The 26,443-nt window shown below is 36.7% G+C and overlaps 1 protein-coding gene across 1 annotated transcript in view; it reads right to left on the bottom strand.

Annotated features, from left to right (window-relative positions):
* Ubr1 (ubiquitin protein ligase E3 component n-recognin 1) overlaps window positions 1–26,443 on the bottom strand; it is a 120,403-nt gene that overhangs the window by 30,573 nt on the left and 63,387 nt on the right. The window contains exons 20-32 of the mRNA XM_048460096.3: window positions 25,416–25,479; window positions 22,117–22,241; window positions 21,030–21,082; window positions 19,857–19,959; window positions 18,678–18,726; window positions 18,170–18,324; window positions 15,598–15,697; window positions 14,111–14,220; window positions 12,393–12,479; window positions 9,752–9,933; window positions 6,210–6,415; window positions 4,557–4,650; window positions 2,862–3,011 (exon numbers count right to left, since the gene is read on the bottom strand). Coding sequence (XP_048316053.1) covers window positions 2,862–3,011; window positions 4,557–4,650; window positions 6,210–6,415; window positions 9,752–9,933; window positions 12,393–12,479; window positions 14,111–14,220; window positions 15,598–15,697; window positions 18,170–18,324; window positions 18,678–18,726; window positions 19,857–19,959; window positions 21,030–21,082; window positions 22,117–22,241; window positions 25,416–25,479 — 1,478 coding nt within the window. The remainder of the gene's footprint in view (window positions 1–2,861; window positions 3,012–4,556; window positions 4,651–6,209; window positions 6,416–9,751; window positions 9,934–12,392; window positions 12,480–14,110; window positions 14,221–15,597; window positions 15,698–18,169; window positions 18,325–18,677; window positions 18,727–19,856; window positions 19,960–21,029; window positions 21,083–22,116; window positions 22,242–25,415; window positions 25,480–26,443) is intronic.

Here is a 26,443-nt window from a genome sequence, read left to right as displayed (position 1 = left end):
GAAAAGAGATTGTTTTTTTAAAAAATTAAAAAAGATTTTTAAAAGAATTCTTTCCCCTTTTACTTTTTAAAAAAAACTAATTATTTTTTTGTTTGTTTGTTTGTTTGTTTTTGATTTTTCAAGACAGGATTACTCTATGTAGCCCTGGATGTCCTGGAACACATATGTAGACCAGGCTGCCCTCGAATTCAGAGATCTGCCTGACTCTGTCTCCACAGTGCTGGGATTAAAGGTGTAAATCACCATTACAGACAAATTTTTGTCTTATTTTTTCCCCAGAGCTGAAGACCAAACCCAAGGCTTACTATTGAGCTACATTCCCATTAGGGGCCTGTGCTTTTGATTCTAAACCTAGCTTCCTCTGGAGAAAAACAACTGTTCATCCCTTCTTGGATCTGAAAGACGAGCTGCCTGAAAACTCTGTGTATAGAGTCAGGCACTGGCCAGACTCTAGATTTCTTTGGTATGTCTCACAGTTCAGCAACTCATACTGTTATTGTAAGCTTCTTCTTCATGGAATGCATGTTCCATAAAAATAAGACTATGAAATAATAATTCATTAAAAAACGGTCTTGTTTTAAAGAAGTATGTATGTATGTATGTATATATGTATGTATGTATATGGATGCTTTGTCTGCATGTACATCTGCATAGCAGAAGAGGGCATTGGATCCCCTGGGAACTACAGTTATAGCTGGTTGTGAGTTGCCATGTGGATGCTGGGAATTGAACACATGACTCAGCCAAAGTTCTTAATCAATGAGCCTTAATCTCTCAGATCTCTGAAAGGGCTAAAGGAAGTAAAATAAAAAATGAAGTGTGCTGAATTTGAATACCTACCATAAATTTGACCTAAGAAATCTTTTTGGTTCTCAAAAGTGAAAGTTTATTATGACTAGTGATGAGTTAAAAAACAAACAAACAAGAAAAAAAACTTGTGTGTACATTATGTGTATGTATAAGTGTTTATATGTGTAAGTGCAGGTGTGAGCACACCACAGTACATGTGAAGACAACAGAGGACAACCTTTTGTTGTTTGCTGGTGCACACACTGGGCTAGCCATAGACTTGCAGACTTTCCCTATCCCAGCCTCCCATCTCCACATAGGAGGCTGGATTGACAGACAAACACTAAGAAGACTAGCTTTTACATGAATTCTAAAGATCTGAACTCACACCTTCCACTTTCACAGTAAGAATTTTAACCAACGGAAGCATCTCCCAAGACCAGTTTTACAGTTTTTGATAAATGTATTGTAAATGTTTTACATCAAAATGTTAGTTTTGATGCTAGAGAGATGGCTCAGCAGTTAAGAGCACCTATTTCTGTTGCAGAGGACCTGAGTGTAGTTCTTGGTACCCATAGTTCATAACAGCCTGTAGCACCAGCTCCAGAGGCTATGACACCCTCTTCTGGGCATTGAAGGCAACTTCACTCACATATGCACATACCCCCCCCCACATATACACATAATTGAAAATAAAAACATATATATATATGAACTTAGTTAAGAAAGTTGAGGAAGTCAGTTGCTGAGCATTCCTTTAAAATTTTAGAGAGCAATTAGATATGTATCTTTATTTTGGGGAATTACCCTATTTAAAAAAATTTGTGTAACCTAACAAGAAGTTGGAAGAGGCTGGGCATGGTGATAGATGCCTGTAATCTCAGCACTCAGGAAGCTGAGGTAAGTGACTCACGAACTCAAGCTAGCCTAGACTGCACAGCAAAGCCTTGTCTCAAAAAACAAACAAACAGCTCTCATGCCCTCGGAAGTTAGAAGTGAGGTCTGGGTTCAAATCCTGAATCTCTTGGAACAAACAAAAACCACTCATAGTCTCTATCCAATTATTTATATTTAAATGGAAATTTATATTTAAATGGAATTAAATAAGACATGGCAAGTACGTGGTACATTGTCTAGAGCTTGTCCAATACATGAAGAGCAAATCTTTCTGATACTTCTTTGTCCCCATAAGGTGACATAACACGTCCAAATATGATGAATAAGAATAATTACAAACTGGGTTTTCCAATGACACAGAATAGCAGAGGTAAAGTGATCACTCCGTGACTAAGGACATAGTGAACTCATGCTGCTGTGCCGCACACATGCTAGGGAGGTACCCAACTCTGAGTGATACTATCTCTAGTCAAAGGCACACTTTCAAAATGTAAAACCATTTCTTTGGAAGAACTTAATTATTAAAAATTTACTGATTTTTAAATAATTTAAGAATAACTTATATATTCTGAGACAGCATCTCAGGATCTAGCCTTAGCTAGCCTGTAACTTGTTACATAGACTAAGTTGGCCTCAAACTCAGAGATCTTTTTGCCTCAGTCTACTGAGTACTGGCATTAAAGGTGTGTACTACTCTGCCTGTCTAAGATAACAATTTTGTTATCATCTGTAGAACAGTAAGAATATGGAAGTAGATAATGAAATGTTCTAATAATTATTAAAAACTAGTGATATCTGTTAAATTGCACTTACAGACAATCAGAATATAAACTAATTTAAAATTTAAAGGCTCACACATTATTCAAGGATATAATATTGTTATTTATTTTTATTAACTTTTTGTACAGATCTCCAATAGGACTTGGGTCCTTGAGGTTTTGCGGCTTTGACTGAGGAAGACAAGTGTATAACACACTGCTTTATGTAAAGGAACATGCCAGTTCTCTTCAACGCCCAAAACTGAGCTTTTAATCTTATTTGCAAGCATATTGCAAGCTATGGAATGAAAATTGTATTAATCCCTATAAGACACAGGAAGCCAGTAATATGGCAAAAAAAGCAAGTTAAGGACAGTTTGAAAACAAGTACCTGAACAAAGGCTAAAATGAACACACCTGTTGATCTTCTGAGGTTGCACAGGAATGATGGGGATGACCGTGTTGCACAGGGACTTGCAGAGTGGGCACAGGTACTCTCCATTCTCCAAGTCAAACAGGTCAACATGAATGCGTTGCTGAGAACTTAGTTGTACAGCTTCAAAATACCTACAAAATTCAAGATGCAGGTCCATTTAGAACAAGTCACATGGCTTTGATCTACTGTAAATAAAAATGGTTAGAATTCTGAACTTAATAAGTATCTTTAAAACTTATATGCAAAAGTACATGTTATAATTCTAGAAGAAACAGAATTCCCTTTGGGGTATGGATGAACTAGAAACTACATTACAGCAGATACAAATTTAAAAACTCTGCTGAATCTTAACTTGTCCCCCATCTTAACAGCAAGAGGACATAACTAGAGATCCCTAATGGTTATCTACATCACTGAGGGCTTCCAATAGAAAATGATGTTCTGACTCTGATGACAAATAAGTAAATAATACAAAAAAACATCAGAAATTACATTTTGAAATTTTTATCTTTTCTCAAGATAAAACCAGAAATTTTCACATTATAAAGATACTTATCATTTTTGTCTGTTTGTTTTCAATACAGGGCTTCTCTATGTAGCTCTGGCTTTCCTGGAACTGGCTCTGTAGACCAGGCTAGTCTTGAACTCAAGAGGTCCAATACCTCTGCCTCCCCAGTGCTGGGACTAAAGGCATGCGCCACAATTACCTGGCTGCAAAGATACCTTTCAGTGTTTTAAGATTCTTTTTTTTTAGTTTTTGTTTTTTTTTAAGACAGGGTTTCTCTGTGTAAAAGTTCTAGCTGTCTTGGAACTCACTCTGCAGAACAGGCTGGCCTCAAAATTCGCAGAGATCCTCCACCTGCCTTGGCCTCCTGGGGGCTGGTATCAAAGCCATGCACCATCACCACCTTGGCTTAAGTTTTGATTTTTTTTTTTTTTTTTTTTTTTTTTTTTTTTTTTGTATTTTGAGACAGGGTTTCTCTGTAACTTTGGAGCCTGTCCTAGAACTAGCTCTTGTAGACCACGCTGGTCTCGAACTCACAAAGATCCGCCTGCCTCTGCCTGCCTAGTGCTGGGATTAAAGGTGTGTGCCACCACCACCTGGCCAGTAATATTTATTTTAAAAATACCAAACTTGACAGGGCGATGGTGGTGCACGCTTTTAATCCCAGCACTCAGCAGGCAGAGGCATTGGACCTCTTGAGGTCAAGGCCAGCCTGGTCTACATAGCCAGTTCCAGGAAAGTCAGAGCTACACAGAGAAGCCCTGTATTGAAAATAAAAATAAAAATAAAAATAAATGAACAAATATTACTGCTTCTTTTGCATAACTAGCAGCAAACAGTGTTAATACTATTTAGTTTGTGGGAAGCAGATGCATGTTCAGTGCTAGGAACTGACCAGGGCAGCACACTGAGCATGCTAAGTGCATGCTATATTACCAAGCTATACTCCTAATCCCTGAAAACACGAATGTGGGAACTTTATACATCAATTCCTAAGATTTACAATAAATAAAAATATAATTAGCATCATGCAAAAAGGATTAGTAATTAAAATTGTTTTAATTATTCTAGTAAAAAAACAGAAGACATGAGAAAACATGCCTTTTTGTGGTGTGTAATGAACATCAATATTCCTAGTCTCTTTCAAGAACATGTCAGAGGGACAACTTACTTCTGCCAGCACACTGCATGCATGACATGACCACAGCTTCCTGTATAAGTTCCATGTGCCAGGTCTGGATCCATGAAAAGAGGGTCCAGGATTTCTGGTTCAAAAAGACACAAATAAGAGGCATGTACTTATGTTTTCTTGTGTTAAGGAGGTGAGAGTAGAGAAAAAGAGTTTTCAGATCTAAAAATTCTAATCACAAAATTGTATTTCTTAAGAATGTCCAAGTATAACAGTGATAGTAATATGCAATATACATTTTCCTAATAGTGTGAGAAAAGGAGGAAAGCAGCTAGTCCATCAGGTTAGATTCTAAAATTTGTATGGATTAAACAACTCTATATTCATTTATGCTATAATTCAGAACAATATGTTCAAGCTGCATTATATTGGTGGAAGTACTTTTTTATGCTTCAAGAACAAATTTACCTTTGTACTTTTAAAGATAATTTGAATACACAACTACTTATAAAAATTCATTTTTATATGTGTGTTTGCCTGCATGTATGTCTGCTGCATGTGTATGCCTGGTTCCCAAGAGGCCGGAAGAGGGCACTGGATCCTCTGGAACTAGAGTTGCAGACAGTTGTGAGCCGTCATAGAGAATCCAGGTCCTCTGCAAGAGCAGCAAGTGTTCTAAACTCTGCCTCAGTCCTTTCATTTATAAGGTGGTAGGAATGCACAAGGTTGTCATGAGACACAGTAAGCAAACAGACACAGGGCTTAATCATGCCAAATATTAATAAATGTCAGTTTATCATCATCACCATTACTTCAAGGGAATTTAAAAAATAAAGCAGACAACTTCTGGTAAGTATGATGTGTTACCTAATTAAAATTTTATAAAGTAAATGTTTACTATAAATCTAATAATAAGGCAGAGAGATAAATGCACATGGTGAGACATTAGATAAAATTATAAGCCTGCATTTATCAAAACAGTTATTATCATGAAAAAGGGGGCAAGGAAATAGTCTACATTAAACCAACTAAAATACACTTTTACTTTGCTTTGTTTTTGAGATATTATCTCACTGTATAGCTTAGACTGGCCTTGAACTCACTATGTATGTAGGTCAGGTTCACCTCCATCTAATGTAAATCTTCCTGCCTTAGTTTTCCATGTGCTGGGAATACAGGCATAAGCTATCATGCCCAGTTAAAAAAAAAAACTTCATAAAGTATGTTTAAATATTAGATATATATTTAGATCTTTGTTTAAAAAATATGCCTCCCCACTGAAGACAGATATAGAAACAAAGATTATATATAATATTCCCTCCTTAAATATGGCAATGGTGTGGTAAGTATATAATAAACTGTCCTCAGTTTGGGGAAATGTATTCAGAAATACCTAGAGATGAACTGTTATGAGGCCAGCAATCTACTTTAAATGGTTCAGCAAGATAAAATAAAACCATAGATAGATGAATTGAGCAATGTGACTAAGAACTAACAAAAATCAAAACTAATAAAAAAGCCAAGTAGTCAACATGGCAAGTAAGAACCAAATCTATGTCACATACAAATAACCAAGCAGATATAACTTACATACAATCTCACTGCTAAACCTCTTTCAACATCCATTTTTTTCTAATTACATAGAATTAGACATGAAAGAAATGGCTGAAAGTCAATTAAGTAAGCAATACATACCCGCTGAGAGGTCTATGGGTTTCCCCCTGTGCTGGGTTAAGGCAGTGGATTTCTGGACACAGGCTGATAATACCATGGCATTGTTTTCTAGTTTCACCTCTTGTTCTTCCTGGCAGAGGATGCATGTCAGCACCTCCTTTTCAGTAACAGCTGGACCCCGCTTAGGACCCAAAGCAATTCTAGAGCAGTCACTGACCGCTGCAGTGCTACCAAAGGGAACAACCAGAAATTAGGACATATGTGTTGATTTTTGTCTTTACATTTTGGAAGACTTCAAGTAAATAAATAAAAATTACAGTTAGCAATATTACCTTTAGAAATCAACCCAGAATTTTCTGGCTTTAAGCACTTAATTTTCTAACTAGAAAGTTCAGTTTGTTCTAAGTGCACAGAGAAATACATTACAGAATAGTATGTATATAATGCTATTTAATTTACTATAGCAAGAGAATTGGGGACATTTCTTTTTTAATAATAAATATGTAGTACACATATTAAAGAAATTCTGTAAAATATAGAAAAATATTAGGAAAAAAAGCATTGTATCAACAATGTAACCACTAGTAATCTTGTTTATTTTTTCTTAGTTTGCTTTCTATTTATAATACACATTTTGTATAAATATCATGCTATATATACAGATTTATTCACGTAAATATTGCTTTACTTGTTTATACCTTTATTATTGTGTCATGTATTAAGATTTACTCAGAAACATTTTAAATAGCTGCCTAGAGCTACTCTTGAGACTGTAGTACCATAATGCTTTTATCTAATCCCTCTCCTTAGACATTTAGGCTTCTAATTCTATTTTAGTAGCTATTAAGACTACAAAAATTTAAACTTTTAATAAATCTTAATGATGTAGCAATCATTATGAGCTACAGATATCCTTGATAATAACAGAATCAAATAAAAGCAAGGATTTATAATGGTTTGTTATGCTAGACACTGTTTCACATATTTTATGTTTTTTTTTCCACTTAATTCTTACACTAAACATAAGGTAGGTACTGTAATTACTTCCATTTGTCCAGAGGGAGAAACTGAGCCTAAAGATACTAAGAGGGAGACCTAGGAACTCAGCATCAGTAAGTAACAACACCAAGATTTAACTAACCTAGGTAACTTGGCCTCAGAGGCCTGCAAAACTGTACAAGAAGCTCCCTAAAATATGGTATATCACTCAGTGAATTATAAATAACTCAAATGCTCATCAGTATAAGTGAATTAGCATAATTTAGAACATTACATAGTTTTCAAAGGGTACTGCTCAGCAGTAACAAGTAGCCCCACATCCTTAGAGATAATAATTAAGTACATATCGTTCATGCAAACAAAAGGTTGACTAGCATAAAACCACTTAATTTTGTGACTACATATATTTGCATGTAATTGTATAATAAAAAATTCTGACATATAAACACAAGACCTGTTTATTCTCACTTAAGTGTAGCTCAGGCTAGTCTCCAAGCCATTATAGCTCAGACTAGCCTGTCAACCTTTCTTTTAACCTCTTCAATGCAGGGTTATGCATATATAAAACTTAACCACAGAAGGCAGAAAGGGAAAATAGGATTTGATTAAGTATCCAAAGGAACTTTAGATTTATCCATACCATTTGATTTTCCAATTGAAAATATAGTAATATAGCTATAATTAAGATAGTAAAAGAAAAGGAATTAAAACAAAAAAAATTAAACTTAAGAGATTGAGAAATCTGCCTTCATCAACACTGAGAATGTCTTTTGCTTTTCAAGTTTTCTGTTTGTTGAGAGTTTCATAGGGTTTCACTATTTAGCCAGACTGATATGAAACTCACTGTATAATTCAGACTGGCCTTGTACTTGTGGCAGCCCTGCCTCTGCCTCCCAAGTGTTGAGATTACAGGAAGGCACCATCATGCCTGGCTTCACTGAGAGCTTCTTTATGGCTAACCCTTATGTGTTAAAGAAATAGGACAAAATATGGGAAATAATGTTTAAAGATACAAATCAGGAGGACAAGAAGGAGCAAAGGCCCCCACAGAAATAGGCAAAAGAGAATAACAGGCATTGGCAGAAGACAAAATGCAAAAAGCCAGTAAACAACTTTATGAGCGTTCACCCTTGGACTAAGTGGTTTACTTTTCAGTCTGTGGTGCCAGGGAATTGACCCAAGCCAGCACTCTACTACTGAGCTTCACTCCTAGCCACAGCTTTAACTGGGTGATAATGAAGCATGTTCATACACTGGTAGTAGAAGCTGACAGTTACCTGGAAAGACAATGTGCAGTATCTGCTAATGTTTCAGCCTAGCCAGGTGTGGTGGTGAACAACTTTAACCCCAGCACTTGAGAGGCAGAAGCAGTGGGAGTGGGAGATCAGTCTGTAGACCTCCAGGACAGAGTTCCAGGACAGCTAGGCTACATAGTGAGACCTTACCTCAGAAATAATACGTTAATTAAATTAAAGTTCGTTAAGTTCTGCCCTGGTAGAACTACAGGCACAACTACAGAAGTACATATGGCAGTGCCCTGACAAAGTAATAAGGGAAAGCAGGAAGCATCTGAAGCCTCCCAAATCAGATAAAACACTGTAAACCCACACCACGGCAGACTGTACATTCATAAAGAGTAAAAGAACGATAAAGGATGAGTTTAATCAGAATGAATGACCTACCTGTGTGAAACTGGCAAAGAATTAATTTAAAATCTGAGGAGATGGAAGTCGAAGGGCACATATTCACAGGTGTGGAAGGAGGGAACCTACAGACTTTATGGGTAGCATAAGGACGACAGCTGTTGTGGGTCCTCTTACTCAAAACAATAACTACTTGTCGTTGCGGACTATTCCTTGACCCTATATGAAGATGTATCACTGTGATTGGATTAATGAAGAGCTGAGTGCTAACAGCTAAGCAGGCAGAGACTAGGTGGGACTTCTGGGGACAGAGAGGTCTTGGGGAAAAAGAAAGGCAGAGCTGCCAACCAAAAACAGAGAAAGCAGGATGGTATTACAGAGTAAAGGCCAATGAGCCTTGTAGAAGAATGTAGACTTAAGACTATGGGATAAAAGTTACAAGAGTTTGATGACCTGAGTTAATCCTGGGACCCACATGATTCAAGGAGTAAAATGGCTCCTACAAGTTGTCCTCTGACCTCCATATACACACACAATAAATTTTTTTAAAAAGTGTGCAAAAATATGTGCACCTTAAATATGCAGTATTTAAAAATATTTAAAAGCTTAAAATTTAAATAAAATGATGTATAAAGTCTGTACCATAGATTAACGTGTGCTAACATAAAAAATGTGTGCAGAGAAAGCAAGCTATAGAACTAAATATATGGGGGCTGGAGAGATGGCTCAGCGATGAAAACCACTGGCTGTTCTTCCAGAGGACCCAGGTTCAATTCCCAGCACCACATGGCAGCTCATGATAGTCTACAATTCTAACAATACCAATGCATAGAAAATAATGGGTTGGCTTCTAGTTTTGTTGTTCCCATTTTAGTATATTTAGGAAAACCTGACTTCAGAAGAATGCTTGTTTTGTTTTACCTCTCGTCCTCCATAATGGAGTCTTCTTTTCCTGGCATTTCTGATGTATTGTCATACATGAGTTTGTGAGTCTCAATGAAGTTTTTCTGTAAGGCGGACATCTGGGCCATGATCTTCTGGCGGTGAAGCCGAGCAGCCTCAGCTTTTCTCTTCCGTTCTGCCTTTTCTTTATCATGAGTAGTCTGGATATTAAGTAACACCAAAATTAGATAAGAGCTCCTGTTAAAAATTCAAATCCAGATTGAATATCCCTTATTTGATGCATCAGTTATCATATCTGATAAGGCAGATTTTAAATAAAAAGCAATTAGGAGAGATAAACAGGGCTACTACATGTTATTAATGAAAGAACAAACCATTAGCCGGAAGGTGGTGGTGCACGCCTTTGATTCCAGCACTCAGATGCAGAGGCAGGCGGATCATGGTAAGCTCGAAGCCAACCTGGTTCACAAGTGAGTTTCAGGACAGGCTCCAAAACTATATAGAGAAACTTTGTCTCAAAACAAAAAAACAAACAAACAAAAACAAAAACAAAAAAAGGAAGAAGAAGAAGGGGAAGAAAAGGAAAAAGAGGAAGAGGAGAAGAAAGAACAATCCATCAAGAAGATTTAACAATTATAAACACTTATTAAAGCCCTTAACTTTGTAAAAGAAACACCAAAAAAGCATAAACAGCAATAGTGTGGGACTTCAATCCCCAACTCTCACATTTAAATAGGTCTTCCTATTTAAGTTACAACAGGCCGTTAGCCAGTGAATGCAGAGTATACACTGAACACACAGGGAATGTTCTCAGAGGCTTAAGGAACTGTCTCCTAAACTGATCACATCATAGGCCAGAAATCAGTACTTAAATTCTTTAATTAATTAATTCTTTTTTGGCTTGTTTTTGTTGTTTTGTTTTGTTGATTAAGACAGAGTTTCCACTGTGTAGCCCAAGCTGTCCTGGACCTCTCTCTGGAGATCAAGCTGACCTCAAACTCACAGAGATCCGCCTGTCTCTGCCTCCCAAGTGCTGGTATTAAAGGCGTGCACCACCAATGCTCAGCAGAATAAATTCTTTGTATCAGACCACGATGGAATAAAAATAGAAACGAACAAGAAAAAAAATACAAAAACTATAAAAATACTTGGAAACTTAACAATATGTTTTTGAATTAATAGTGGACTATTGAAGAAATCAGAAAAGAAAATTTAAAATTCCTAGAGTTAAGTGAAAATGAGAAAACAAAGTTCCAGAACCATTGGGGCACAGTCAAGGCAGTCCTAAGAACAAAGCTTATTGATATAAATTCTTATATTAAAACAACGACGACAACAACAACCACCTCTGAGATCTTAAATTAACAACATATTGATACACCTTAAAGCTCTAGGAAAACAATACTAAGCCAATCCCAAACCCAGGAGAGAGAGAGACATTTAAAAGTTAGGGAAGAAATTAACACAATGGAAACTAAATGAACAATACATAAAATCAACTAAAGAAAGAGTTGGTTCTTTGAAAAAGTAAGTATCACTGATAAATCCTTAACCAATGTGACATAAAGAAAGAATGTGAAGACAAAATTACAATGAAAGTGTGTTATTCGGACTCAATGAAACCCACAACATTATTAGAGCATAATTTGGAAACTTATTCGCCAAAAAGCTGGAAAACCTAGAAGAAATGGTCAAATTTCTATATGCATATTACCTAACAAAATTAAAGCCAGAAGATAAAAATAACTAGAGACCTACCATAAGTACTGAAAATTTAACCCAGGCCTTTTCACATGTTAGGCAAATGTTCTAGCATACACTAACTTATGTACAGTATATTTTCTTTTAAGAAGAATAGTTAATATCTCAAGAATATCTAATAATTAAGATGTATGTCGTGGTGTACACTTTTAATTCCATCACTTGGGAGGCAGAGGTAGGTGGATCTCTGTGGGTTTGAAGCCAACCTGGTTTACATAGAGTTCTAGAACAGTCAGAACTACATAGAGAGATCTTGTCTCAAAAAAATAAAAAAACAGCCAGGCAGTACAGGTGCACGCCTTTAAACCCAGCACTTGGGAGACAGAGGCAGATGGGTATCAGTGAGTTCGAGGCAAGCCTGGCCTACAGAGAGAGTTCCAGGACAGCCAGGGGGAGTTATACGGAGAAATCCTGTCTTGAAAATCAAACTAACAAATTTTAAAAACCAAAAAGAATATTCTAATAATTAAATGTTAGTTAATTAACTCAATATTAGCAAAATATGATTCAAAACATGGAAAATCATGACCTACATATCTAATTTCACTGAATCTAAGATGTACCATTATTTTATACTTCCTAATACATGAATACCATTGACTAAATTATGAAATGCCATTGATTGAGACATATCCTAATTTCTTAATGTTTTAAATTTTATTTTAATGTTTTAAAATTAATCTAATGGGGTATTTCTAAGAGTCCCACTAGACATCAAGGTTCTTTAATGTTGTAAAATACACACATCCTACTGAGCATATGCTAAGTACAGTACAGAAGCACAGGACTAAAAGACGACAGAACTCACAGATTTTACCACCAACAGTTTCTCCTAAAGAAGAAAGGGACTCTTTATTCAAAGACAGAGATAAATGTAACATTGTCACAGTGCGGTTACCTCATCATTCTTAATGGATTCCCAGCCTGAAGTGGTTGCCACAGCTAAAGAAGATTTTTCTCTTAATCGCTTCACTGTATCAAACGTCTGTGAAAACAGATGAAACATTAAGTGGCTGGATTGACCAGGAAGACAAATCACTAATCTGATTGGGCCATTTTAGAGATAAAATGGCTTATCTCTGAGGTAAGCTACACAGATACGAATTTTAAAAATAATTGAAAAAGTGACCCTGACTATGACAATACTGTTGGTTAGTGAGCCATCAGCTGAGTGAGTGAAGTCTGCTGTTTGTCTGGGATGGGAGGGTGTAGCACAGATTTATTTGTAAATTTTGATAGGAACTCTAACTCCTGGGCTCAAGAGAGTTTTCTAACTAAACCTTCTAAATAACAGGGATTACACAGCATACCAACAAACTCAGTTTAAAGGAATATTTTTATTAATGTCCTCAATATGAAGATACACCACTTTATTCTGACCTATGAAGTGAACACCATCTAGCCCCCGTTACCCCTCCAACATTGCAGTCTCTCTTTATGTACAGTCCTACTGGACTTACTCTGGACTGCTTCTGAGCACTTGCACTGGCCCCTTTCCTAAAATACTCCTTGGAGTCTTAGAACATTGGCTCTAGAACGATCCAGCTCTCAGCTCTAACTTCACCTTCTGACAAAGACCTCTCATTATTCAAGGGAATCTTCTCTCATCCTACTGGATTATCCTGATGATTGTTTTCAAATTTTCTGTACTTCAACTATGGTATATGCACCACAAAAGAAAGCTCTTCGTGCTGCTTGGGGTTTTGAATTCAGCCATGGCACACTGTAATCACTCAATGCACACAACTGATAATGACATAATTGAGAACATCTTTCGTTACTAAAAGTAACTCCACAGAAACAGAAAAAAAAAATGAATTACTATAAGCATAAAAAAATACAGTTGTGATATAACTGAGAGTAAATGGCTTTACAAATGGAAAGAGAACACAGGACGTGATTTTATCAGCAAACAGAAGATTTTTATATATGATCACATATAGCATGGAATTACACAGTTATGTATAGTGAATAATATTCAATAATGAAAATAAAGGATTGTCACTTTTCAGACATTTTTATTTTTGAAATTGTATTACAACTAAATTGTTTCTCCTTTCATATCTGCAAACCTTCCTAAATACTCCTCCCTTGATTGTTTTCAAACCAATGGCTCTTTTTGGCATTAATTGTTGCTACACTGTGTATAGGTATGCGTATACCTAAATATATATTACTAAATATAACTTGCTCAGTCTGCATATTACTTAAATGTACTTTTTATGTGCTCACTGTGTCATACTGTAAATTTTATTTATTTATGGTTCTGAGGGTTGAATCAAGGACTCATACATGTTAAAAACTCATTCTACCACTGATCTCTACTTTCCGCCCTTACAATGTTGTCTTCATTATAATCTGAGTATGCTCTTTCTACTTACAAAGTAAAACAGTGTGCAAAGTTCTACCAGTAGCGACCTCACACACCTTATATTTTTGTACTGAGTTTATTGACTGTATCAAGGCCACATCAAGCAACAAACTATTTAGGGGTGCATAAGTATATTCTGTGGTATTCAAGTAAGGATGAAGAGCTTAACAATGCATTTATCAAAATGTGTTCTTGTCATTAAGCAACATATAGCTATTTTAAACCAGTTTACTTTTGTAACAAACCTGGAGTATCCATGCAATCATGTCCTTCTGGCCTTCTAATTGGGGGATTCCTTTGAGCTTCTCCAAAAGCATTTGTATGTTCTGGGCATTCATGGCTGAACTTCCCAATCCTTTTTAAAATACAAAAGTATATTTAGAGAATTAAAATTCATAATTTTGTACTAATTATAATTCTTAGTGCCTATCATTCACATGATAATTGAGGTTTGCCAGCCAGTCCCTTTGCTACCTTAAATTTTATTTATTTTTTTGTTTCGTTCTGTCTTTTCAGACAGGGTTTCTATATGTAGCCTTGGCTGTCCTGGAACTTCCTCTGAAGACCAGGCTGGCCTCAAATTCAGTGATACACCTGCCTTTGTCTCCCAGGTGTTGGGATTAAAGGTGTGCACCACCAGTGCTCAGCGTTTAATTTTTTAAAGGAATCTGTGATTACATGATTAAACAACAGAATGAGAAAGACTCACATTACAGTAAATCTCCCTCTGCATCACCCATTGGTACTACTAAGGGCTATCCTTCATAGTCTGCCCTTGCCTTTCCTCTGTGCTGTCTACACAAAGCAAGTTATAATAAAAAGATAGGATAGATATGGAGTATTTTCTCTGAATTTGTCAAATACAAATGGACTAGACATTGTTGATATATTTATTGTCTATATGTATTATATATAGTTACTGTACTTATTGTATATAATTTTTCTTATATTGGTTATAGTCTTCTTTTTTATTTTAGACAAAAGGGGGAAATGTAGTAGCATTTCACTTGTATTTCACTTGTAAGTAAAACTTGCCTGCGGATTAGAAAAGTTAAACAGCCACACTGGCCAGCCTTACAGACCAGGCAGCAATATCACACACCTTTAATCTCAGTGGCCACACGAGCTTACCATAGAAACCAGGCGGGGTAATGGTGGATGCCTTTAATCCTAGAAATAGAGAGGATTATAGACTGGGAGGAGATGGCTCTCAGACACACTCTCATTCTGAGATTCTTGGAGGCAGGATACTTTTTCGGACTGAGGTTGAGGTAGGAGACAAAGCTGGCTGTTTTGCTTTTCTGGTCTTTAGGTTGACACCCCTATATCAGTCTCTGAGCTTTTATCAATCATGTTTTAATTGGCACCCATGTATATAGAAAATGTGGTTACTTTGCTTATAAGTATTGGTTTTATAATCAATGCTTCAGGAATGCTCTTTGAACAAAACTATTTTAACGCAATAGCATTTTAATCTAAACCTATGCTAGTCTTCAAGATTAAAAAAGAAACATTTTCAGCCAGACATACCACAACCACACATACAGTAAAAAACACCTGCCACAGGGAATGTTTAAAAATTAGTACACTGGAAAATATTAGTTAAAAAGCAACCATGCTCGGCAAATAAATCATTTAAGGACTAACAGATAAAAATGTTTAAGAACCCAAACTTTGAATTCCAAACTGGCAATTAGCTAGAAGTTTGTTGGGAGATGATGCTTTAGCATACTTGAAGCCTTATGGTAGAAGTCGAACATCACTTCTTCTTCAGGAGCTTTCTGAAGCTGCTGCTTCTCTTCCAGCAAGCCCAGCGCCAGTATGTGGAATGCCTGGAGGAAGAAAACAGGGTCGCTGCAGGGCTTCTTCTTTAACTGGCAGTACTAATATAAATAACCCAAAGAGGAAGAAAACAATAAACAAAAACAGACAAAACTTATACAAATGGTCAAGAGAAAGAGAAATCATGAAAAATACTATGAAAAAAATGTCTCAGATTAAGGAGACATAGCTTAAAGTATCACTTAAAAAGTGATAAAAATCTCGCCAGGGTGGTGGCGCATGCCTTTAATTCCAGCACTTAAGAGGCAGAGGCAGGTGGGGATCTCTGTGAGTCTGAGGCCAGTTTGGCCTACAAAGTGAGTTCCAGGACAACAACGGCTGTTACACAGAGAAACCCTGTCTCGGAAAAAAAAAAGAAAGAAAGAAAAGAGAAGAGAAGAGAAGAGAAGAGAAGAGAAGAGAAGAGAAGAGAAGAGAAGAGAAGAAAAGAAAAGAAAAGAGGTTGAGGTAGGAGACAAAGCTGGCTGTTTTGCTTTTCTGGTCTTTAGGTTGACACCCCTATATCAGTCTCTGAGCTTTTATCAATCATGTTTTAATTGGCACCCAATTAAAAGAAAATTAAATGAAAGACAAAATTAAATTAAATGAAATTTAATTAAATGAAAAGACAAAACCAACAAAAACCGGGTGGGGGATGTGGAGTTTAGTGTAAACTACACAGCTGCCAGACTGTTTGGAAGCAGTCAGTTGCTACTGCACTGGTGATAGTGCGAAAATTAACAAGCTTTACATTTTTTAAAATCATGGTGACAACATCAGTTAAAAATGTAAAGAAACAGACTGTGTACTCAGAATAGGTATAGCAAATATACTCATTTATATGTATACAAAATTATTTATACAAGGATGCTCACTGTAAACCAGGGGTGGCACACACCTGTAATCTTATATACTTGGAAGGCTGAGGTGGAAGGATCACCTGAGTTCACAAAATCAAGAGCAGCCTGAGCAACATCAACAGAACCCATTACAAGCAAAGAAGCAAACTGACCATAAACAATGCTCATCTTAAGTCTTTGTTATAATAAAACTCCCAATCCAAACCCGATGTCTATTAATAAGAGAAAACTTAAATGCACAACAGTATACCTATATAAAGAGATGTTCATGTAATCAGAAATGACAAATACCTTTATGTGCTTATGTTGGTATAGTTTCCAGAATATATGAAACATTAACAGTGTTTATCTCCTGAGGAGGACACTGGGAGATGGGGAAATTTAAATAAAGTTCTACAATACTGAATCTAGTACTGCAGATATTTATCACTGTTATAAGCGCAGAGATACAAATGAAGCATTAGCCTACAGATCAATAATAAGAAAACTGAGAAGGTATTAAATAAATATATAGTTACCATAAAGTAGCAGGATTAAAAAAAATATTAATTAGCAGTTCCAAGAAGTCAGGTATGATGGCTCATAAGTATAATCTCAGCCCTCAGGATTCTGAGGCAGGAGAATTGACACAAGATTAAAGCTAGCCTAGGCATAAGGAGTTTTAGTCCACCCTGTGCTACAGTATGTGGCCTTGTATCAAAACACAAAGAAAAAGAACTGCGAGTGTGGCTTGGTGGTAGAGGTCTTGTCTAGCATATTCATGATCCTGGGATCATTCCCCAGCACCACCATAGCCAAAGCAAACAAAATAAATAAATAGATGCCTATAAAAACCATGATGCGCCAGGCATTGGTGATGCACTCCTTTAATCCCAGCACTCAGGAGGTAGAGGTAGGAGAATCTGAGTTTGAGGCTAGCCTGGGCAACAGTGTGTTCCAGGACAGCCGCAGTGACACGGGAAAAGTCTGTCTAGGGAAAAACAAAATAAAAATTTGAAAAAAAAAAAAAGAAGAAGAAAATGCATGATGCAATGGGGTATGGATTTATTACTAACATGATGAGATGTCTTTTTTCCCCCCGTAACTCAGGAGAAGGAGCTTTATTTGAATAGAGTTGGAGAATAGTATCTAAGATAGCATAGGAATAAATTATGTTCCAAAAGAACTTATCAACCAAATGGATCAAACAGCAGTTTTGCAGGGGAGGGCACAGCAAAGGGCAGGGGGTAGAAGGTTAATTGCCCCTAGCACAACACAGCTGTTGTCCAGAAAGTAATCATAGGGCATTAGAGGGCATCTGAGAGAAATAGAGAGAGAGAGAGAGAGAGAGAGAGAGAGAGAGAGAGAGAGAGAGAGAGAGAGAAGAAGAAGAAGAAGGAGGAGGAGGAGGAGGAGGAGGAGGAGGAGGAGGAAGGGAGGGAGGGAGGGAGGTAGAGACAGAGACAGAGAGAGACAGAGAGAGGGAGGGATAGAAAAATATGTTAGGGATAATAAAACATGAGAATGTATCAACAAAGAAACTTAGGCCACAGTTCAACCACTTTAATGATTCCTAAATAGCATGTGTTTCTGATATGGTTCTGATTGACATTAACCCAGAAATTGTTTTTCAGATAAACATACCATCTGCAGCATCCCTTCTGTCCACAAATTAGAATCTGTGTCTACAGCCCGCTCAAATATGGTCCTGAGAATGTACATCATGACATCGCAGTTGAGAAGGTTGATTACTTTGCTGAAAGCAGGGCAGAACTCAGGAGGAGGTGGAGGTGGCAATGCTATTAGGGAAGCAGAACAATGGGGAAGAGAGACAAACAGGTACATTTTTATTTGAGCTACTCCAACATACATAATTGCAAATATAAAAATTAATAGCTTAAACGCAAAATAACATGATTTACTTCTACTTTAAAGCACCGAAAACATCAATGTCAAAGGAAATGTAAACTGCTATACCAGTCTCTGAAAATAAATTCGACTTGCTTACAATTTAAAACACTTTCATTTCTGTTGGCCACATCTTAATATGTAAGAACAAACAAAGAAGCTCTTTAGTTGTTCCCCTCAAATCAACAAAATAAAACACCCACAGAAAACTGCCAAATGTATCCATTCAGAATTTCAATTTTACCTTCATCTTTATTCTCTTGTTTTCTCCTTTTCTTCTGCATATGTTCAGCCTATTAAAAGAAAGGTAACAACTATCATTACATACACTGTTTAGCAAGCACAAAATGAAAGAAATACTGCTTGAAAACAAGTAAATTGATCTATCCACTAGAGTACTTTATACTAATTTAAAATGTGTTCAAAATATTATCTTGACTAGAAACCAAAAAATTGTCCTAGGGAAGGACACTGTATGATGAGTAAGGTATGATTCTCATTAAGAACTTAGCCAGTGTCCCAAGTTATGAGATGGCTCAGCCAGTAAAGGGTCGCTGCAACCTAGTAAGATTTGGGTCAAGACACAAGTGATGGAAGGAGTAAACAGACTCCAGTAAATAATAAATAAATCTAATAAAAACTTAAAAAAAAACTTAGCCCCTGTTCTTTTGGTCAGAAAGGCTTCCTAGTTTCTATTCTGTACAAGAACCCACATGACAGTATGTAATTTTTATCTTTATTCATATTCATATGGAATTATTTTATTAAATGAAAGCTTCTGTATTAAGACTCCACTGCTGTGAGAAAGGACCAGACAGCATGACTTAAAGGGCACAGCATCTCGCCCAGTTCATGCCTGGTTTCAGGTGATCATGGAGAGGAAGCCATGGTAGAGTAGCCTTTCTCACAATGCCAGCAAACAAGCAAGACAATGCTGAGAGCATCCAGCTTTCTCCTTCTCCCACTTTGCTAAAAATTACTCAATTTAAGAAACGTCAACAAAACAAGCCATCACCTAAACCAATCTATCCTTCGAAGAACAACAGAAATTATGTGCCAGTCCTCTGTAGAATAGTGACTCCTGAGGGAGGGAGGGACAGAGAGAGGGAGGGAGGAAGGGAGGAAGAGAGAGAGGGAAGGAGGGAGGGAGGGCTGTTCTTTTTTTTTTTTGGGAGGGCTGTTCTAAAGAAAAGTGACACATGTGACTCAAATGAAAGGTGCGCTGTAGAGCTATTCTCTCCTGTAACAACTATAAATTATAGGACATTTTTGGTATAGTCAAGAAAACCTAAATATTGTCGACACACTAGACTGCTGATTTTCTTAGATGAGTTACCACCCTCTCTACTAACAGGAACCACCATGAAACTCCTTTTCTAGATTCAGGAAAACATACACACAAGCCTTCAGGTTTATTGTTTACCTTGCTGTGCTGTGTTTTAGAATAATGGTAAAAGTACGTATTGAAGTCTTTCAGTGATTCATCTTTCAATTCATAGACTCCATGGCCTGATACACCTGGTTTCCTAAAGCAACAGAAAACACAGAAATGAACAGCAGGTTTTGATTTTGTTTTGTTTTCACAATATTGAAAACAAAGTAAGAATCTAAAATCTGATCTAAAATTCAAGATTCCTAAAAAATTTTATCTCAGAAATGATCAATTTAGTTGCTATGGTAACACAAAAACCATTCACTGAGTGCAAAGTTCTGACAACAGTGACATTGTACTCTCAATAGTTATAAAATTCAAACAAATATGGGAAAGTTTATTTTCTGCTACCTGAGCCTGATAGTGTCCCCTACTTAGATTTCTATCCTTCTTTTAAAGCCTCTAGGCATAAAGGCTCCTGTTAAACTACAGTACACAACATGATTTAGCATCAAGTCTCAAATGGTAGAGAAACAAATTATTAACAGCAAATAGTTTAACAATAGTGTGGAATCCTCTATTGAGCACAGTAGCAGGAAAAGCACCACGTCTAAAAGAGCGCACCATACTGAACATCTTTGAGTTTCTATCCAGTTCTTAAGTTAAAAATATTATTAACCACTGCTAAAGGAGAAAAAGTCCCACGCTATTTTATAAGTTATTTAGAGCTAGTACAATCACTCTAAACATAATGCCATCACGACTCAAAATATATTATTAGTATAAATTCTCCAAATGTGAGGAATTAATCCAACTAACATTTTCACTTTAGACATGACAAAGCGTGTAAGGATTATAAACTACATATACAATATACAATAAAAATTAGCATATACAATAAAAATTCATAAAGCAATGAAGTCATAGCTTCAAAGGATTGGGAAAGAGTTATCAGATAGTCTTACTAGTTTACTGTCTAAATCACCTACTATCACTAGACAAATTTCTCATTTACCAAACCAAGAACCTCGTTTCATTAATAGACACTTTTAATTATTTCATCATTAAACACAATTAGTTAGTGTCTGGGGCATCCCTTATTCTCTTTCCTCGACTCCACATTGCATTCTTATTCCTATGAGCTCTACAGAAAAGTTCAGATGTTCTACAAAGTATCAGGTATAAAAATAAAGACCAGTTTATCTCTCAGATATTAAGACTTACTTAAATGTGGCCACTTTGTTTATGACATTCTCTAGGCCAGTTTCGTTATTTTCCTGTTGAAACAACATTTTTGACATTGTTACCTTCAGGTAATGAACTTTTGTTTCTTACTGGGAACTCAAATACATTTTAAACTTCATCTCTAAAGTACTGAAGTACTGTGAAGTACTCTATACACGATAAATTGAAAGATTAACTGCACTATTTATTAAAACTACATATGGAGCCAATATATTGTAGGAATTGATTTAGTAAGATATAGAATCTTAAGTATAAGTATCATAAGAAGTTAGCTCTCTGAGTTCACCTTCATATGTATAGGTGTATACGTATACATACACACACACACACACACAATCTTTAGCTCCCATCCTCCTTCCTTTTCTTCTTCATTTTTGTTTTTTAGGTTTTTTAAATTTAACTCAGGGCCTTATGGCAAGCACTCTACAATTCAGCCATATGCACAGTGTTTAAAAAGAAGCCTATGTAGTAACATACTATATATTCATAAACAACATTTAGGGACATGTCCATGCTTTACTAATCCTTGAAAGCAAAGAAAACAAAATAAATAGCCTCCGTCCAGAAACACATGGCAAGAGTACTTCCCTGGAACTAAAGTTTATATGACTAAAAACTGAAAAGTAATTGGTTTACAACTCTAAGATAAAAATATGGGTCATTTTGTTTAGCAAATTTTCCTGAAATTTGAAGTCAGCTTCCAATTAAAAGAAGAATAAGGAAGGAAGAAAAAGAAAAACAGAAAACAAACAAACCAATCAAACCAAACAACAACAAAAACCCAAACTCCCCCATTCTTGAGGGACCGAACAGTAAACTTAGTGGTTAGAGAGAAGGCTCAGCGGTTAAGAGCAGTGGCTGCCCTTACATGGATCCTGGATTCAGGACCTAGTTCCCAGACGTTGGTCACAACTGCCTACAGCTACAGTTCCAAGGGATCCAACACCCTCTAAGAACACCAAATTTGCATGTGGAACACTTAGAAACATGTAGGCAAAACACCCATACACATATAATTAAAAATTTTAAATAAAAATTTTTTTAAAGGAAAGGAAAGTAGACTTACATTCTCAGGTAGGTTTCTGGCAATGGCACTGTGTGGCATAGGCTCAATGCAAAGCAAGTGAGTGATCTCTCTCATTATGACTTCCTCCTTGGTAACATTTCCCACTCCAGGTACATAACGCTCTCCTAATACCATGAAAAACAAAACCAGAAAGTTTCACTGGTTTCTATTTAAGTTTTGTTCTAACAAATGCACTTATACCGAGAACACTGCATTAGATTAGGTCTATGACAGACAAATCAAAATTATTTCAATATTTCCCCCAAATCAGACAAAGAACTATCTACTGAGAGAGACAGCATTGAGAATCCAGCCCTGATTTTAACTGTTTTACTGGCCCTGGGAAGCTGAGACAGGAGAATCACCAACTGAAAGGCTATCTTGGGTCACAGAATAAGACCGGGTTTCAAAAGTCAAATCAATAGGTTGGAAAGGTGGTTGAATAGGTTCAAGCGTGTATTTCTCTTGCAGAGGAGCCAAGTTCTATTCCTAGAAGCTGTAGGAATACACACAACTACCTGCTAATCCAGCTCCATGGGATCCAATACTGCTGGACTCAAAGGGCACCTACACTCACATACACATACCACACCTACACTAAAAATAATAAATAAAAATAATAATAAATTATTAAGGTCAAGAATGTTGAGACACTTTTAACACCCGCAAGCACGAGACAGAGGCAGGCAAATCTCTGTGAGCTGGAGGCAAGCCTGGTCTACATAATGAGTTCCAGGTCAGTCAGAGTTGCATAGTGAAACCCTGTCTCAAAAAGAAAAAAGAGAAAATAAAATAAAATAAAAACAAACTGGAAAACAAAACAAAACAAAAACAGGGGCAGAAAAACTGGCCCAGAGGTTAAGAGCTTTTCTTATACAATAATGGAGGGTTTGGATCCCACTGTGTGTGTAACAACGTAGGTGGTTCAAAAGCACCAGCTCTAAGGGAACTGATGCTCTCTTCTGTCTTCCATATATATGCATAAATACACGCACACACAGACATACATGTCCATACACTCACTCAGACATACAGACAAGCAGCATTCTCTCTCTCTCTCTCTCTCTCTCTCTCACACTCTCACACACACACACACACACACACACACACACACACACACACAGAGGCAGAGAAAGAAAGACACAGACAGAAAAATAAATAAATAAATACATAAAAGAACAAAATGAAAACTGAAAAATAAAATTAATGGCTTACATGATAAAAATTGTATTTATTTTATCAAGTCCAGTACTTAACACATGCTAGGCACATATTCTACCACTGAGTTACATTCCCAGGTCCAGGTTACAAATACATAAACAAAACACCCTATCAATTAGAGATTAGAAACTGCTATATTAACTACAGAAATGTCGCTGGTTTCAATAATATCTAATGCCTATTGCTTTAAGACTTAAAACATTTGAACATACGGCACCCTTGTTTTCTCCTACTATATATTAATGTATATTTGTGTAAAAAATTATATATATATACATACACATATATGTTTAGGTATGTAAATGTGAGGGGGCGCAGAAATCAATGTCAGGGGGGTCTTCATTGGGAGCCTTGCTCTTTGCCTTATTTCTAAGATAGGGTGGTTCACTGAATCTTCAGCTCACTGATGCCGTCCAAACTGCTGGCAAACCTGCTCTTTAGGGATCCTCCTATCCTAATCTCCTCGGTTCTGGGATTACAGATGTGTGCTGCCTCCCTCTCTAGCTTTTATAGGCATATTGGAAAGTGAATTCAGGTCCTCGTGCCTGCGCAGTAGACACTTTACCAATCTGTGCCACTTCTCTGGTCCTACTGAAACTTTCATTGACATACATTCATTGAACACAGCAATGGATTTCGTAAGGACAGTTTCAGCTGTACCAGACTTTGATGGTATCCACCTCCCATACTATCCCATTTCCCTTCCACTAGTCTCCTTTCTTCACCTCCTCCACTCTGCCTTCATGACCTCTGCTTTCACCACTAGTTCTCAACACTATAACATCTATACAAAGATCTAGGATATACATAAGAGATCCTGTTAGATATTCTTTAAATCATATTCCATAAAGAATTTGTTAAATGATTTGTTTATAATAACTCATTTTCACATTTGTAAATTTTATAATTTTCAAATACATATATATATATATATATATATTTACCAAAGGGGTCTCCCCCAGGATCACAGTCTCAGAAGCAACCTTAGAGTAGGTTCCTTTCACACTGTTTGGATTAGGAATCTGAAACTCAAACATTATATAGCAAGTTCTTAATAACTGAAAGCAAGGGCAAAACTTCAATATCTAACTCCTAGCCCAAATATTTCTACTTATTTATATCATCCCATTATAAGCCAGAAATGGGGCTCAAACGGTGGTTCATTAGCTAAGAGCACTGGCTGCTCTTGCAGAGGAGCCTAGTTTTGTTCCCAGCACCCACACGGGAAGCTCACACCATCCTCCTCACTCTACTATTTACACAAAGTAACTTGCAAGGATGGCATGATTAAAACATTTAACTTGGACCCAGGATATATTTAAATTTCATGTACATATGTAAATGTTAACACTAAATAAGTAGATTAATAACCTAGGCCCATAGGGGCTCACAGAGACTGAACCAACAACCAGGGAGCCTGCATGGGAGTGACCTAAGCCCTCTGCATATATGCTACGGTTGTATAGCTTGTCATCTTGTGTGACTCCAGCAGTGGAGCAGGGGCCGTCTTTGACTCTTTTGCTGGCTTTGGGAACCTATTCCTCATATTGGGTTGCCTTGCCCAACCTTAATACAAGAGGAGGTAGTTAGTTTTACTGTAGCTTGCTAGGCTATGTTTTATTGAGAACCATGGGAGGCCTGCCCTTTTCTGAATAGAAAAGGAGGAGGAGAGGATGGAGAGGCAGGGTGACTTGGAGAAGAGGAGGGAAGGAAAATTGCAGTCAGAATGTAAAGGAAATTAAAAACAAACCTACATTTCTAGTCAGGATACTTGTACCTAGACCTTCCAAGACCAACAACAGAAGTCAAGTATAGAAACTAAGAGGTTACCAGGGATGTAGTTTAGTGGTAGAGCACTTGCCTAACATGTGAACGGCCCTGGGTTTGATCTCCAATACTGAGAAAAAATATGCAAGGTTCATATTTTAGAGAACTTTCTAAATCTATCCATCACACTGGTCACATTCATCTCTGATATTTTATGTAGCATGTGCAACAGAAGACAATTGCCCGTTATATTTTATTTAGCAGTCTCTAAAAGGTAAATCATGTTCCATTTCAAAATATTTTAATCTTACCCACAATATAGATGAGGACCTGAAGCATTTCTTCTATTAATGTATTATACTGTTTAATCAAATCCTATAGAATTAAAAAAAATAGTTATATAAGAACCACAAAACTTCATCAAGTCTGCATTTCTTAATTTGACTCATGGCCCATCTAGACTAGAGTTTTTTTTCAGAGCACAGCAATAAGTAGGTGCCAAAGCTTCCATCTGACACATAAAGTATTCAATAATAGCTCTTAAACTGTAACTTTCTTCATTATCTCCCTATCGTTACTTGTCCTAAATCAAACAAATTCTAATCGTTTCCTTTCTCTACTACTAGCTTCTGTCTTACTGGGAGAGCGAGAAAGTGGCTTAAAGTAGATGTCCTAGGTATGACAAGACAACCCGTCCCTAAAACATAAATGGGTTCTACTGATAAAATCAGTCATTTTTCATGAAGTATAAAGTGACAAAAAATTCATTTCCTTTCTTTAGTTTATTCTTTGGGCCTTTGTAAGTGACTTCAAAGTTAGAAGAATAAAGCAATGGAATTTAATAGATTTAAGACAGTCAGTTTTGCTAGGTGGTGGTGCACACTTTAATCCCAGCACTCCTGAAGCACAGGCAAGTGGATTTCTGAGTTCAAGGCCAGCCTAGTCTACAAGGTGAGTTCCAGGACAGTCAGGGATACACAGAGAAACCCTGTCTTAAAAAACAAACAAACAAACAAACAAACAGGCAGGGTTACTTTATAAGCTAGCACTTCAACTGTGAGAACAATGCAGAGGTGACAACGAAACCCTCATGCTGTCAGAAGTGTGCAGGCACCTTCTGTCAACACTTACTAAGAACCTAAAGAAAAATCAAGCAGTTTTATTCATCAAATTTACACACAAAATTCATCTTAAAACAATTAGATGTGTATATTTAATACTTCTGTTACAGATGTTTGCAATATCAAAACTAGGAAAACTTTAGAAACAAGACGAAAGTATAATGCTTGGGATGGACAGTGGTAGTGTACAATTTAATCTCAATACTCAGGAGGCAGAG

Source organism: Myodes glareolus, chromosome 10, assembly GCF_982192425.1.
Source record: "Myodes glareolus chromosome 10, mMyoGla1.1, whole genome shotgun sequence".
NCBI lineage: Eukaryota > Metazoa > Chordata > Mammalia > Rodentia > Cricetidae > Myodes > Myodes glareolus.
The sequence above is the reverse complement of the archived record's forward strand: the minus strand, read 5'-3'. Positions and strand labels throughout refer to the sequence as shown.